Genomic DNA, 14444 nt, shown 5'->3' on the forward strand with positions numbered 1-14444 from the left:
CGTGGCCCCCAGCGGCCTGCGGTCCCCCTGGCGTGTCCCCCACTGAGACTAGCGATGGTTAAACCCCGCGCTCTGAGACACGCATCTTTCTCTCTTTCTCTCTCTTTTTTTTTTTTTTCCCCTCGTCTTGGGGCTTGCAGCTTACGGAAGAGGAAAGCATCTGATGCGTCTGCTCACATGCCACTTCTGATCATCCGTTGCCTCTTTGCACAGAGCACGATCGCCGGGGAAGATGGAGACGCACTAAGTTGCCCGTAGCGCGAAGTGCTGCAGGACCCGCCGCTCCGCGCCGCTCCCCGCGAAGTGACACCGCTCCCGGGTGAAGTTGGAGCGCGGCGGTGGCTGAGCGCGGCTCTCTGTTTCTCTCCGCGGCTGTAGGTCTTGCGGAGCGCGGCGATGAAGAGGCAGCCGGCACCCCGCGGGACGCGCCTGGTGCTCCTCGCCCTGCTGGCGTGGCTGCCCACAAGGTGAGGATGCTCGGCGTGTCTTTCTGTGCAGATATATATGCTGTGGACTCCTAAGGGTAGGCTTGCATAAAAGTAGAGTGCGGAGTAACGTAATAAAAGCCCTCTCTTAGCTGTTTGCATGCGATGTTACATAGTTTCCAGAGCTAATGCTGTGGGAGAAGGTGGCTCTAACGTCTTGTCCTGAAGCAGACTGTGAATGGGTGTTTGATTTCATTGTGCCAAGGAAGAACCGAGTTTTAAGTGCCTCGTTGTAAATTAAGAGCTTAAAGCTTTATTGGAGTTACCCTATCACAGCAATACTGTGCCATACAGAGCAGCTAAGATGGAGAACAGATGATTCTGAAATCAAATAGCAACTCGTAGTCTCTACAATAATGCCGATTCCTCCCAGCCACCCCCCCTCCCCCCCCCCTTTTTACTTATTATTATTTTTAGTTCGGGCACGTCTATTTTTTGGTGCTTTTTTTGGTCAAAATAATAGAATTTCAGATGACACTTAAGCTTTACACCTCTAGGTGGAGGTAGCATACAACTTCACAATCGCTTACAATAAAACAATGCCTTCATTTAATAATCAACTTTTAAATTTTGTTTTAAGTTCCCATTTCTAGAGTGACAACACAGCAGAAGATAACTTTAATCAAATAATTAGTTTTGTGTTTCCCACGATCCCTAAACATACAGCTGATTGTAGTTTGTAACTTTGGTTTACTTGCTCTGGTTCTCACTGCAGCAGGTCTTGCCCTAGAATGGTACATGTCATAAATAATGCAGTTTCCCTCTGCTTCAAAATGCCTGCATTTCGTTTTTTTTTTTTTCCTACTTTCTAGAGAACAAAATTAATTCCTGAAGCTGTATTTCCTATTTCACTTTGTGCCTAACTATGGTGCAATATTAGTTGAGTCACAGTGGGCCAGATCCTGCAAACCCTACTCAAGTGAGTAATCGCACTGACGTCAGAGAGGCTGCATGCGTAATGAAGGAGTTTATGCCAAAGTAAAGTTTGCAGGATCCGACCCTAATTGGATATAATTGAATGAACCGGTTTTATGATGGCATCCTGACTTCAAAAAACAGTTACATCTCAAAAACAAGCTTAAAAATGGCAGATGCATAGAGCACAGAAATACAATTTAGAAACTAAACTATCCAGTAATTAGGAATAAACTCACAGAACAGTCATTTTACTGATATTTTGGTATTTATTTTTAAGTTATCTGATTGTGGTTGCCTACGTGGTCTGTATAATGGAAAAACAGACTGCAATGATTTACATTTAAATACTTCCTCCATGCTGTTGAATTAGGGACCAGAATAATGCCATGTTTTTAATAATTTTATACTTTACTTGAAAGAAAAGGTCACATATACCCACTTCTTGTTTAGATAGGAAAACGTGCTTGTCTTTATGACATAATTACTCATCCAGAATGCCCTATTCAGTAGCTTGTTTAGAGATAACAAATATTCAAAATTTCAGCATAAACAAGTAGATAGCTGCAAAGAGTACAAATGTGGCATTATGCATGTAGCATATGATCCCCTGCTTCCTTGATATTAATACTCTGGTTTTAAATAGGTGAGACAGATGAGCTCAGCTCACGCATTTCACATCCACGGTACTTAAAATTTGCATGTCTAAGGGTTTCTGCCTGGACGGTTTCCCTAGTACTTAAACCCTCTTGTTTGGGTGCCCAGGTCTGGGAGGACTGCTTGGAACCACGTTGGGCTGAGCAGCAAGTTCCTGCTAGAACGCCTAGTGTTTTCCTTAAATACATGGTCCATAAAGGCTAGAATATCTATTTGCTGGGAAAGTTTGATCCAATTGGTGATCTGTAGAGTCTTCTTAATACTTCATTTCTGCTTTTTTTTCTATCGAAGTTGTATAAGATTTCCCTGCACCCAGTGGAATATCAGGTAGAACTTTCTGTATCAAGACAGCATTTTAAAAACAGGAAGGCTATCTGCAGCTATCCTGCAGCTTGCTAGTCAGCATCGTTGTTCCCACCCACCAAATACTGACATCAGAGGACTCCCTGAGCATGATTGCTGGAGTTTTCCCTCGTTAGTTCCTCTGGTCATGTACTTAACATGACCATAGGGTGGAGGCATATCCACAGGATTCATCCGAAGATAGGGTATGCTTAGGTGAAGACAGATAAGACTGAGCTGGAAGGAGACAGTTTTATGTGTGAGAACTGAGGTTATCAGTTAGTAGTGTGGAAGTGACATGCCGGGGGGACCTGAGGATGTCAGGCCTTTGTACCTGGCCAACCAAAATGTGTCAGTGGAGCTTGTAGTGGTCCTCTTTGCATTGCAGCATTGGCTGAAATTAGAGACTACTGGAAAATGACTAGCTGGAAATTTTAAGTGGTATGCCATGGACTATTATGTTTCTGAATGTGTTATAGCTAAATCGTGCATTTATAGATTTTTAATTACACCCTTCAGAAAGGTAAATATTTAAGGCCAGCCTGTAAAATGCATATTGAGTGTACATTAAAACTTACCTAGCATCTTCTAAATTGTAAAATGTCCATTTAGATCAGTTCTGGCTGACTCCCTGGAAGATGAAGCTAAGAATAACATCACCATCTTTACAAGAATTCTAGACAGACTTCTGGATGGTTATGATAATCGTCTTAGACCTGGATTAGGAGGTAATAAAAACAATTAAAGATTGATTTTGAAAAGTCGGTTTTAATGTTCAGATTTTATGCAGTGATTTTCTTCCTTTAGGATTTCTTTTTCCCCTAACCACTGCTATGTATTTCAATAAATTATTTATAACTCTATATTCACCCATGAATCATTTGAAGTTTGAGGAAGATAACATCTATGAATGGAAAGGAGGCACTTTCACACATATGTGTTAAGTAAAGAGGAAAAAAATCTGGAGATTTAACATAGTGAAATGGAATGAGAACAGAAATAACATCTAAATCTGTTATTCCAGTCAAGGAATTCTGGTTGAAGAAGAAATGCAGGCATGATTCCCTGCAGTGTGATGACTGTATGCTTTTAGAAATCTGAATAAGTGTTTGTTGTTATTTTTTTTAAAACAATGTGTAAAATTCACATTTTAGATTAACTCCTTGTCCCAGTAAATCCAATGGGAATGATGTGTTTTTCACTTCCTAGAAATTAGGGTATGATAGACAATTTGCTTTTTTCCCCAGATACCTTGCATGCATTTGGTCATTGGAAGAAAAAAAGGGGATGTTTTTGTGTGGGGGGGAAGGAATGCTGGAGGACAAAGTTCGCTGTATTGTGCCATGGCTGTCAGTTTGGTTTTGTTTTTTTTTCTCCTTTTCCAAAATGTCAGTTAAGCTGTATACCAGCTTGCGTAAGTATGCAAACAAGGAATTTAAATAATTTGTTTGGACTGGGAAGTGCTGCTGTGCAGAATGATCTACATGGCACAGGGACGGGCATAATGTTCTGATTTTGATACTATGTTGTCTACTATTATTATTTATATGTCATTTGTACCCAGTAACAGAAATATTTATGTATCAATAACAACACTACTGTTATTATTCATAACAGCTTTGATAATGGAAATTTTCATCCTGGAGACTGTTTCAGCTTGCTAAAACTAATTCTGGTACAAAATTCCTGGGAGCCATTTCTGCTCCCGTTCATTTCAGTAAGATCAGGATCAAAACTAGAGATCTGCTCTGACTTCCACGGAAATTACACAAACAATTCATCTTGGCCAAATTAGAGGTTAGTTAAAGCTCACAGTTTTTAACACACTTCCATCCTGACCCGTGGCTCTGCTGCTGTTCTGGAGAACCTTGGCTTGCATCTGGCACTGCATGAAGTGGCAGATAGCACTGGCTGGCAACTACTTCCTCATTATACATCTATACCTGAAGTATCTTCTCATTTTCATTTCTGGCCTCTGGTACAGTGGAAGCTTGTGAAATAGTCTACATTCAGGACTTTTTAATTTCCATAATCTGTAAAATGAGACATACAACACTAAAGGTATGGGAGTCTGTATAATGATATTTACATGGAGATTCAATTTATTTGCAGAATACTTGATTTTAAGAATTAGATGTAGTATGAACACACAATGCCTTGCAGGTAATTTACAGAAGCATTTAACAAAACAAAGTTTGAGTTTAATTTGTAGGGCTTTTAAAATTATAATTTTATTAAGAAGATATTGAAAAATTCTTTTAATGTTTACAGAAAATGATATGCCATTTTATGAGTGAAGTTGACAATTCGTTTGCATATCATTTATTCTTTTTAATATTAAAAATTAGATTATTGATAGCATGAAATCTAAAAACTACTTTTCTCACATTTTTATTTTATATTTTTTATTACATCAACTTCAAAATACCTCCCTCTTTTTCTTTGTCAGGCCTCCTTGTTAATTAAAATATGCTTTGGGAGCATAAAAATTAAAGAATTAACATCTGTTTGGTATTGGCATACACAGCAATCAACCCATGCAGAACATGTGTGAAATGAAACTGTGTAATGCATATTAAACCGTGATGATTCATGATGCATTAATGTTAATCTACAGGAATGCTTCAGTTGTGGATTGGTGGATTCTGATAGTTTAAAAGAACACTTGTGAAATTCAGTTCTGATAATCCATGATACTAAATATGCCAAACAATGTTGTTGGTAATGCTTACTAATTATGGAGTTACCTATTTCAGGAATTTTGTAGCATTTTATTACCTTTTCTTTATTAATTTGTCCTCCAAAAAGAAAAATGAATATTATTATTCCTTTTTTTTTGTTGTTGTTTTTAAAGACTATGTGCTTACTGAGTCCTAACAGTTTTTGATAAAGGGCTTCTGCATAAACAACAATATTTCGATCATGCTGTATGTCATTAATTTAATACAACTTAGGTTCAGTTCTGTTCCAATTGCATTCATATGAGTCTGGAATAATTTAGTTGAAACAGTAGAACATTTACATTGCCATAGCAGCTTCACTGCTAACACTGAAATCACAATGTAGTAAAACAAAACTGTTCAGGGTCTGAGATGGATTCTTTTAAAATCTTTTTGTGAAAGCAAGTGTTGTTCACCAGCCCACTTTCACTTGTTGTGAAGGACATTTTCAGACCTGTCTTACAGCAAAAATTTGGCTCGTTATAAAGAATTATTCAGCTCACAAATATTTTTAATAATAAGTGCTAGCTAATTATTTTAGCTAATTGTTGACATTAAAATAGAAATGTACAGGCTCTTTGAAAGGCTGTATAAAAACTCAACTCAGTAGTTTTTTGAGAATTTGTTCTTGATTAGGTTTATAGATGTTTACAGAGATAGGTTTATAAATGTTTTTACTGAGAGACTTTGTGTGGGTGTTTACAGTAGGTATCTTATGCTTTACTGATACACAGATACACCTCAGAACTGAATTATTCGGTATGTGCTATAAGGGCAGCTTTAACTTTCACTGTTGTCGCAGCACTCTTGTAAAAGCAAGTTATGTCTATTGGAAACTTCCTAGCAGCTGGGATTCTTAAGTGATGTACGATCACTATAGCGATGCAGTAACCTGCAAAATGGGTGTGGGCTGGGAAAAGTAGGCACTGCACTGTCCCCTAAGTCAGAGACATCTCATATTACTGAAGTAATACCCAGATGTACTGCATGGATGTATATATGTGGGGGTATTCAAGGGGCGATAAGATTTTCTCTGTACTCATATTATGCTAAGCACTGGATTGCATCTGGAGCAGCCTTGACAACCCTGATATTTTTGATACGATCTGTTTTACCTGAATATTCCATGTAATTTCTGTAATTTCTGAGATAGAACTGCATTCAAATCATCTTTCCTTTGTCACTTGAACAGCCATGATTAAAGTAAACAGGGCCATAGAAAAAGACAGTCCCCTCTTTGAATATTTTGATATGTGTATTAAGCATAGTAGCAATAACAGACTTTTTTGTTTAAACTATATTTTCTTGTAAGTATGAAAAGAGGAAGTAAAGGAGAGAGGATGGAAATGTTGATGGGATTTTGATACTGTGTTGGATACTTCAGTAATCTTACCATATCTAGTCAGACTGCTTTCCTTTCTGACATTTGAAGTTGCTCTATTGAAACAGCCATATAATTTTTGTTGACTCCCCCCTCCCAAACTATAAAATATGATTGAATACATGAATTAATTAAAAAATAAAATGTTTTAAAGTCATAAAATAGCATTTGGGTGATGAAAGAACAGAGAATTGAGCTTTGTAGCTTGGATACATGATTTTCAGCAGCTATCCGATCCCATGCATGCCAAACCTGCCCATGACAAGGGAGATGTAACTAAGTAAGGTTTAAGGTCCCTTTCAACCCAAGACATACTATGATAATATTGACATAGAAAGGAGCTACACAAATTTGTACCACTGGAGAATCTTTCCATGAACAAATCAGTTCCATCAACTTCAGGAACAACGTTCTCATTGTAACTAAGATCAATGTTGGTTAAAAAAAAAAAATTGAAGAAAATCAGACACTAGGTAGGTGAAAACTAAATGTCACTGTGATTCCATTTTGGATGATCCATCTTAGCTGTAAGATGACTTTCAGATGTTTGGATTGCTTTATCAAGAATCTCCATTACATTTCACTTATAAGCATACTGAAATCTTTTTCCACAACATTTTATAAATAAATTGAACAGGAAAAACAAAGAGAACTGAGAAGAACAAAGTGAACACATAAGGATATGATCATCCATTTTTGCAATACTAGATAGCTATTATTGCAGTGAAGTGTTGTAGTAGTGTAAGGAATGAAACTCATTGATTAAAAGTTGTGTAGTGTGCTCACTAAATGAACTAAAAGGGGATCTTTCTTTTTTTCCCCAAAGCAAGAAAGCTGTGTATATACATGTGTGTATAAAAGAGTTGTATGTCTTCAGTTGCCAGGAAACAAGGCCCTCATCATATGCTGATAATGTGGAACATGCTAAGTTTAGGTCAGTATATTTATATGTTGCTATGATTCAGAGTGCTTTGAATCAGTTTCAGAAACTTTTGTAGCTGCTTTAGCAGTCCTCCAGCTGGAGATTAAAATTTTAGAGATGTTTGACAAACTCATTGTGCTTCATACACATTCAGAGCTGTTTAAAAGAAGCCCTTGGACTCTTGGACTATTTTTACTGCAGAACACTACAGGAAAGCTTTCACTACTGGTTTTAAAGGAAAGCTTTTGCTACTGTTTGTAAAAGAAAAAGAGTACTGTTCACTTGCACAGTCTGGCTGCTACCTTAGACCCTCTGTGTATGCTTTTCTTTAAGGATTACATTGAATCTGACCATAATGCTTTCAGAGGAGTCCAAGAGAGACTCAGATTTATTTATGTTAGAGTTGCAGGTAATGTATATCAACAAAAAAAGATTCCTTTGTAAACAGATGGAAAAGCAATAAGGAGGAAGATAAGAAAATTGCGTTTAACTGGTTATCTAGGGCATGCAAGCAGTGCTAAAATCCAGAAACAGAACTAACTCAGTAGATGTAAGCATTCTAGGGAATGAATCATTATGGAAGTGGAATGACTGACACCCCCCCCCCAAAAAAAAAAAACAACCCTCAGCCTTACTAAAAAACAAATCAGTGAAAACATAGAATAGAGTACTGGCTGAGGAACTTTTCTTTAAGGTGAAGGTCGCTGGATAAATCAGCAGTGAAGATGTGAAAAATAAATTTATTACAACTGTGCAAAATATTGTGACTGTAGAAAGTGCTGCAGAGTGCAACATGGCAACTTTGTTATGCTTCGCAATGCTTAACAAAAATCTACGTATTTTACTGTGAAGTCTTTATGCCTAAACAAGGGATACAAGGGATCTTGTTTAGAGGATCTCCCAGTTCACTAACCATGTGTATTCTGTAATTTTTTTTCTTGGCAGAGTATCAGCATTTGCTTCTAATACTAGAAATTATGCTGATGATACCAAGACTGTATAAATGGTATTAAGAAGACATGAAAGAATGTGCTATGGTATTTGCAAACTCCTGCGGAGATCATTGTAACTCATTATAAATCAAATTGACAGGATTGTTTAGTTGTTCAGCCAGATTTTATAGGCTAAGACAAACAATAGTTTTCTTCAATGATACATTCATTTCAGGTTACTAAGAAACTTGTACAGTCCAGTGGCCTTGCAGATCTTCAAGGTGTTTACTGCTTGCCAGTAAGACTTCTTACCATATTGTAGAAATATTACAGACAGTTTGCTATCCATAATAAAGATTCATTTTTCACTCAGGTTGACTAGTGTTGGTAGACAAGGAGCAAATAACTGCAGTACTAGAGTTCCAAAATGTTTGTAATACTTCTGAAAATTACACCGTGTTTGGAAAGGCACCTGAATTAGAATCATCAGTATTGTCTCAATAATTGAACTCTGACATATTTTCAGGAATATTTAAGTATATTAGAAATTCATCCAGGATATGTTTGGTGGATATTAATGGATTTTTTGTATTTTTTAGTAGTGGATTTGATCTAAACGTAAAGTGAATTTAAAATGTATAAGTATGTTGCTTACAGTGGAAAAAAGTTGCTCTATAGCAACAAATAATAAATTTCGTAATAAAAAAGTAGTACTATGGTTTGCACTAAAACTGTACTTATAAAAAATATCAGGAAATTCTTTAGTGTTTATTGTTGAGATGAGCAGTCTTGGAGTATTCTGTTTTGTTTATTCTTCATATAGGACACATACAGAAGGTTCTATTTCAAATCTTATATTTTACACCAAAATAGAGTGCTAACTGAAGAAGAAGAATGTCCTTCCTGTCCTTCAGGAAGTTGGTAAGATGGACCTTACAACTCTGTTAAATTTCAGGAAAAATGATAGTTAAATTTTACTTTATATCAGTCAACATCATTGTTTTAGTTGTGTTAATTTATGCTCATGCAACAGTGACCAATCTTTAAGCAAGCAGTTGGCCATAACAATTTCTTTCAAGACATTTTTTTGGCAAAAGCATTGACATTTTATTTTCAATGAAAACAAAGTACATGGGATTAAATAGATATCAGAAGACCTTCAACTTCCTGCATGGAATGAATTTAGGTGTTTTTTGTTTTTGTTTTTGTTTTTTAAACCTAGTTCTTACAGCCTCTAATGGCAAATATCTATTTAATTCTATTTGCTGCATTTTAGCACCTCAGGAGTAAAAGGAGCCATGAAACGTACCTCTTACTGTGTGTTTGTATTCTGCATAATATAACAATCTTACTCCATACTAAGCCTGATCGTGATTTAAAATAATGTAAAAATACTATACTTTTGAGTCACAATATAAAATGTTATAAAAAAGAGAAGAAATATGACTTCTTTTCACCTTAGCTTTAATAAGTAAGCTCATAACTACTAGGCCAAAGATGGTAATTTTCATCACAGTCCCAGAAATGATGGTTGATGAGAGAAGTCTTAAAATCTCCCATCTTCAGAAACGCAGAAAAAAATAAATAGATAAAATATGACCTGGTCAACCTGACATATCCCCAGAGTTGGCTCTGCCTTGGATCTTCATATGTCCTTTTTGAACTGAGTTGTTCTAAGTTTCTGTAACTTATAGCCATCAAGACATTGAAAGAACGGCTGAAGCTTTTCATCTTAATTGGCAAGTGTGAAAAAACAAATTTTAGAACATGAGTTCTGGAAGACACAGTTGAATAAAAGTATATGCTTTGATGAGAGACTGAAAATATCCGTGTACAGATGAACGCACACTGTTGTACAACAGTTTATAATTCATAAACCATCTACTGTGATGGGCAGTTTTGGAGCAAACAGGAAGGCTCAGGAGAAATGCAGAGTACTTACATGTTTTGATTTCCCAAAATTCAGCAGAAACTGGGACTTGGCTAACAGTCTTAAAATGACTGTCCACCTGTTTTCCCACCATCACCATAATCTGGAGTTCTGAGGAGGTTTCAGTATGGGAAAGCATATCTCAAAGGAGAGACGCTGCATTTCATTGGATAATTTCGTACCTATTAAAGCCTGACGGAAAGGTTGATAATGGTAACTTTCTGGCTAAATAAGAAAAAGAAAGGTCCTTCTCTACCCACAAATTGTATGGCCTTCTTTTTGTGCCAGTACAATTTTGTTGACCTTGTCTAGTGATCTGTTATAGGTCTATTGCTCCTGGTAGTATTCCTGATTACATATTACTACTTCTGTTTTCCTGGAGAGCCACCATTTCATGACAACTTACAACAATAATCTTGGAATGCACAAACTAGTTCATCCAATTTCTAGAATTAGTAGCATGTAGAGAGAGAGGTATTTCATCAACAAGGATTATGCAGTAGAGTACTCAGATTGCCTATACATTAAGGCTGCAGCTACTTTGTTTTTTTTTTTGCAGTATCTCTTCATTAATTGTTGGTATCTCATGGTAGCTCATGTTAGTGGCTACTGTTAGGTTTTAATAGTAGCTTCAAAGTCTCTAGGAACAAACAGATATGAGACAGAACATAACACTGCTTTTTAACAAGCTAGTATTAGTTTAGTACATGACAAGATGAAAAAACACTGTGTGCAAGGAAGAGGGAAAAGGGCAGGATGTCAGGCCAAAAGAGATGGAGAGCGGAAGACAGAGAAAACAGTGACATTACATATTGGCCACTTCTAAACAACTGGCAGATTAAGATAGCTGAATGATATCTTTTTCAAATACCCATTGGAAAATTGGAAGTGGAATAAAATATTCAATTTCACCATTAAAGTGTATTCATGTATTTAAATTTCTGACATAAATATTTTTCAGTTATGAGTCATCTGTATCAAAAACAACTGTACAAGGTATTTCAGATACAGTTTTGGGCTGCTGTACAATTCAACAGCCTACTAAATTAAAGCATCAACAGCAGATTTTGAATTAATATTATCAAAAGTCTAATATATTTTAATGATAAGAATCAAAGCACTTTAATATGTCAAGATTAATCTTTAAGCACATTTTTATGTCTGTCCTTTCAGGTTAATGCATGAATTAAATTAATTACAGGCCGAAGCAAGTTTTGTTCATCACAATCATCCTAGTAATAATTTGCTTTATAATGCAGGACATGTTAGCACTAGTTTTCTGAAATGGTCTGTACATTAGGAAAGTATGATTCTGCTAATCTTCTGAAAGTGGTTTTGCTATTTGAGAACCATTTGTATGATTACTTTGTAGCATATAACTCTTGATTTAAATTCCATAATTCCTTGCCATATGTTGAGAGCTATTTAATAATTAGAGCACTTAACTCTGTGCAAGTAGCATAAATCAATTTCCCTCTTACCTGAGATTATTGTACACATCAAAGGACATAAAACATTTTAGTAAAGTTGAGGAGCTACAGTCAGAGATAGGATTTATTTTCATCTGACATTGATTTGTCTGTCTGTACGTACATGTATTGTCCTGGGCATGCATTTCTTATTGAATTATTAGAGATCCTGCACCAAAAGTCGTAATCTGCAATTCACTCAGGAAAAGCATGAATAAGCTGTCTGCTTACTCTGTTTTTTGTAGAAACTTTGTCTCACAATCTTATGATGTTATGATAATAGAATTGATTACAATTCAAATTCAGCGCTATCATTTTGTTCAAATATATAGTTCAGTAAGAATCAGTCAAAAACTGATGTATGCTATAAAATGTACATGTTCTTTATACATATAGTGGCTTTTCTCACAATGATGACACTGCAAATGCATTGGAAAACTCAGATTATTTTGTAGAATGTGTAAGCTTTATGGGATGAAGTAACTAGGAAGTATGAACTACCACTTAATGATGGAAAAAGTACATGTCTCTAAGCCCATGTAGCATACTGAGTACTTTGATGGGTCCCATAATTTCTAACACTGATTTGACTTGAAAGAATCATTGACCAATTGATTGATCAAATCTAGAATCAATTTGGTCACTTTGGATGGAGAGATTTATATGGAAAATATGTTCCAACAGGAAAGTTGACTTCTACATGCACTGCTTTTTGTTAGTGTATGGGAAATGCTGAATCACAGTCTGAACCTCTGATTGACCACCTGAGGTGAGCAATGAGTCAGCCCTGGGAGCACAGGTGAAGACTGTGCTTCCGGAAGGGGGGGAGCTTGGCTCCATCTCTCCTAGACCCCATTTAAGAGCTGACTACCAGTAGGCAAGGATCTCTTTTGGTGATTGCTCCTCTTGGACTCTTAGCAAGCCTAGGACAAGGGTAAGCTTTCCATCCATTCTTATTTGGTGTGATAACATGTTTAATCTAACTTTCCTGTATATTTCTTAACTATAACATCTATATATTCATTGATTATGCAGTCAGACAATTTTTCCTTGAAGTGTACTGAGTTGCTTGCATTTGGTATCTTTCCTGTGAACGTAGTTTCCTTGATTTTACCCACTTGTATTTTTCATGTCTTTCATTTTAATTTTGAAAATTATACCTTTTTGATCCCTTAAATACCTGACTGGCAGAAAAACAATATGTGTTGTGACTGAAAGATTGCACTGTAGTTAGGAGTACTTCATCTCCTTGTTAGTCTCCCGGTCTCCATTGCTTGGCCCTAATTCTCTCATCTAAGGGGATAATTGTCTACCAGCCCATTCCCCATTTTTTCTTTTTTGCATCCATTTTCAATTGTTCTGAGATGACAGAAGATATCTGAAGAATCTGTTAGGAGATTAGGCCCGTTTTAGTTAACCCTTTAGTCTGAGTCATTCAGCACATCAGAGAGCAAAAAGAGAGAGTCTATGTTTATCTTTGAGAATTTAGAGGTAGGCTGAATAGAAAATTCCTGCCCTGAATACATCAGCTTAATTGTCTAGATATTTCTTTCTGACTGACAATATAACATTTACTGTAGATGCCTTTTTATTCTTACTATTTGAAGTCACTGATATTTTTCCACAGTTTATAGGCTCACTGAATGAGCAATAAAATTCCTCTGGATGAGAAGAGGGTGAGGAACATAGTTTGGAATATATAATTAAGAGAAAACAGAAGTTTCAGCCTTACATTCAGTGCTGTGTGTTTGTAAAAACCCTTCTGTCATCCTGAAGGCATGCTGTGGCATTTCACTGAAGGTCCTTATCAGTGTCCACGATGTTAACTGAGTAAAAAAAACAATGAACTACTAGCTCTTTAAACATGAACTTGTTTACATATTGCTGCCATCAGTTTCTGAACAGCAGTTTTCCTCCAGGAAAAAAAAAATAAATAAAGATGAGAGGGAGAAATATAAATACCTGTTGTTTGAGATAAGGCAATGAATTCATTCTGAATAATACCTTTCAGTCTGTGGGGTGTTGCAAGCTATCATAGAATTCTGTGCCCTTTTTACCAGGTATTTTGTCTTTAGTTGATCAGAAGAGAAATGAATAGATAATCTCTTTTGCTACTGCATAACTAAACTTAAATTAACCTACTGTTTTAAGATAAAATAATTAAAAACAGGTCCATGCGTGTAAGCCTGAACAGGTTCTGAAAGTTTCATGGCCAGCCAGAGGGGGATTCTTTTGTCACGGCAACCATAAAAGACAAATTTGAGGCTGCTTAATACATACCCTGGGAGTATTGTGGGAGTATGTTTTAGAGGAGATTCTGGGAAATGCTGACATCTGTAAAGCAGCTTGGAGACATTCAAGTGATTCAGCTCTGGTAGTTTTGAGGCCTACAATACACTTCTTGTAGGCGTGCATTACACGATCTCCTAGTAAGAACATTTTTTGTTATTAACTAGGTACCAAAAGAGAAACTAACAATTCTGTAACATGTTGAAGTAGGATTTAAAAAAGATTGCCCTCATAACTGTGTTATTTTTAGTTCACTTATGGATTATTTGTTTAATTTAACTACTGATATGAATCTCTGTTGGATCAAAGCATGAACTTGTTGCTTCTCCTCTTTAGAAAAAGGCTTAATATCCATGGTCATTCCATGAATTTTCTTGCTAAACCAGATATGTTAAGAGTTTA

The 14444-nt window shown here is 36.3% G+C and overlaps 1 protein-coding gene across 2 annotated transcripts in view; it reads left to right on the forward strand.

Moving 5' to 3' along the window:
* The first annotated feature begins 36 nt into the window (after nt 1-36).
* Nucleotides 37-14444, forward strand: part of GABRA2 (gamma-aminobutyric acid type A receptor alpha2 subunit) — a 54469-nt gene continuing 40061 nt past the window's right edge. The window contains exons 1-2 of one of the 2 annotated variants that reach the window (XM_010710218.3): nt 37-467; nt 3012-3127. In XM_010710218.3, coding sequence (XP_010708520.1) covers nt 397-467; nt 3012-3127 — 187 coding nt within the window. In that variant the 5' untranslated portion in view covers nt 37-396. Of the gene's footprint in view, nt 468-3011; nt 3128-12616; nt 12688-14444 lie in introns of those variants that run through there. The other variant, XM_019614879.1, reaches the window with a different exon arrangement.

Source organism: Meleagris gallopavo, chromosome 4 (genome assembly GCF_000146605.3).
Source record: "Meleagris gallopavo isolate NT-WF06-2002-E0010 breed Aviagen turkey brand Nicholas breeding stock chromosome 4, Turkey_5.1, whole genome shotgun sequence".
NCBI lineage: Eukaryota > Metazoa > Chordata > Aves > Galliformes > Phasianidae > Meleagris > Meleagris gallopavo.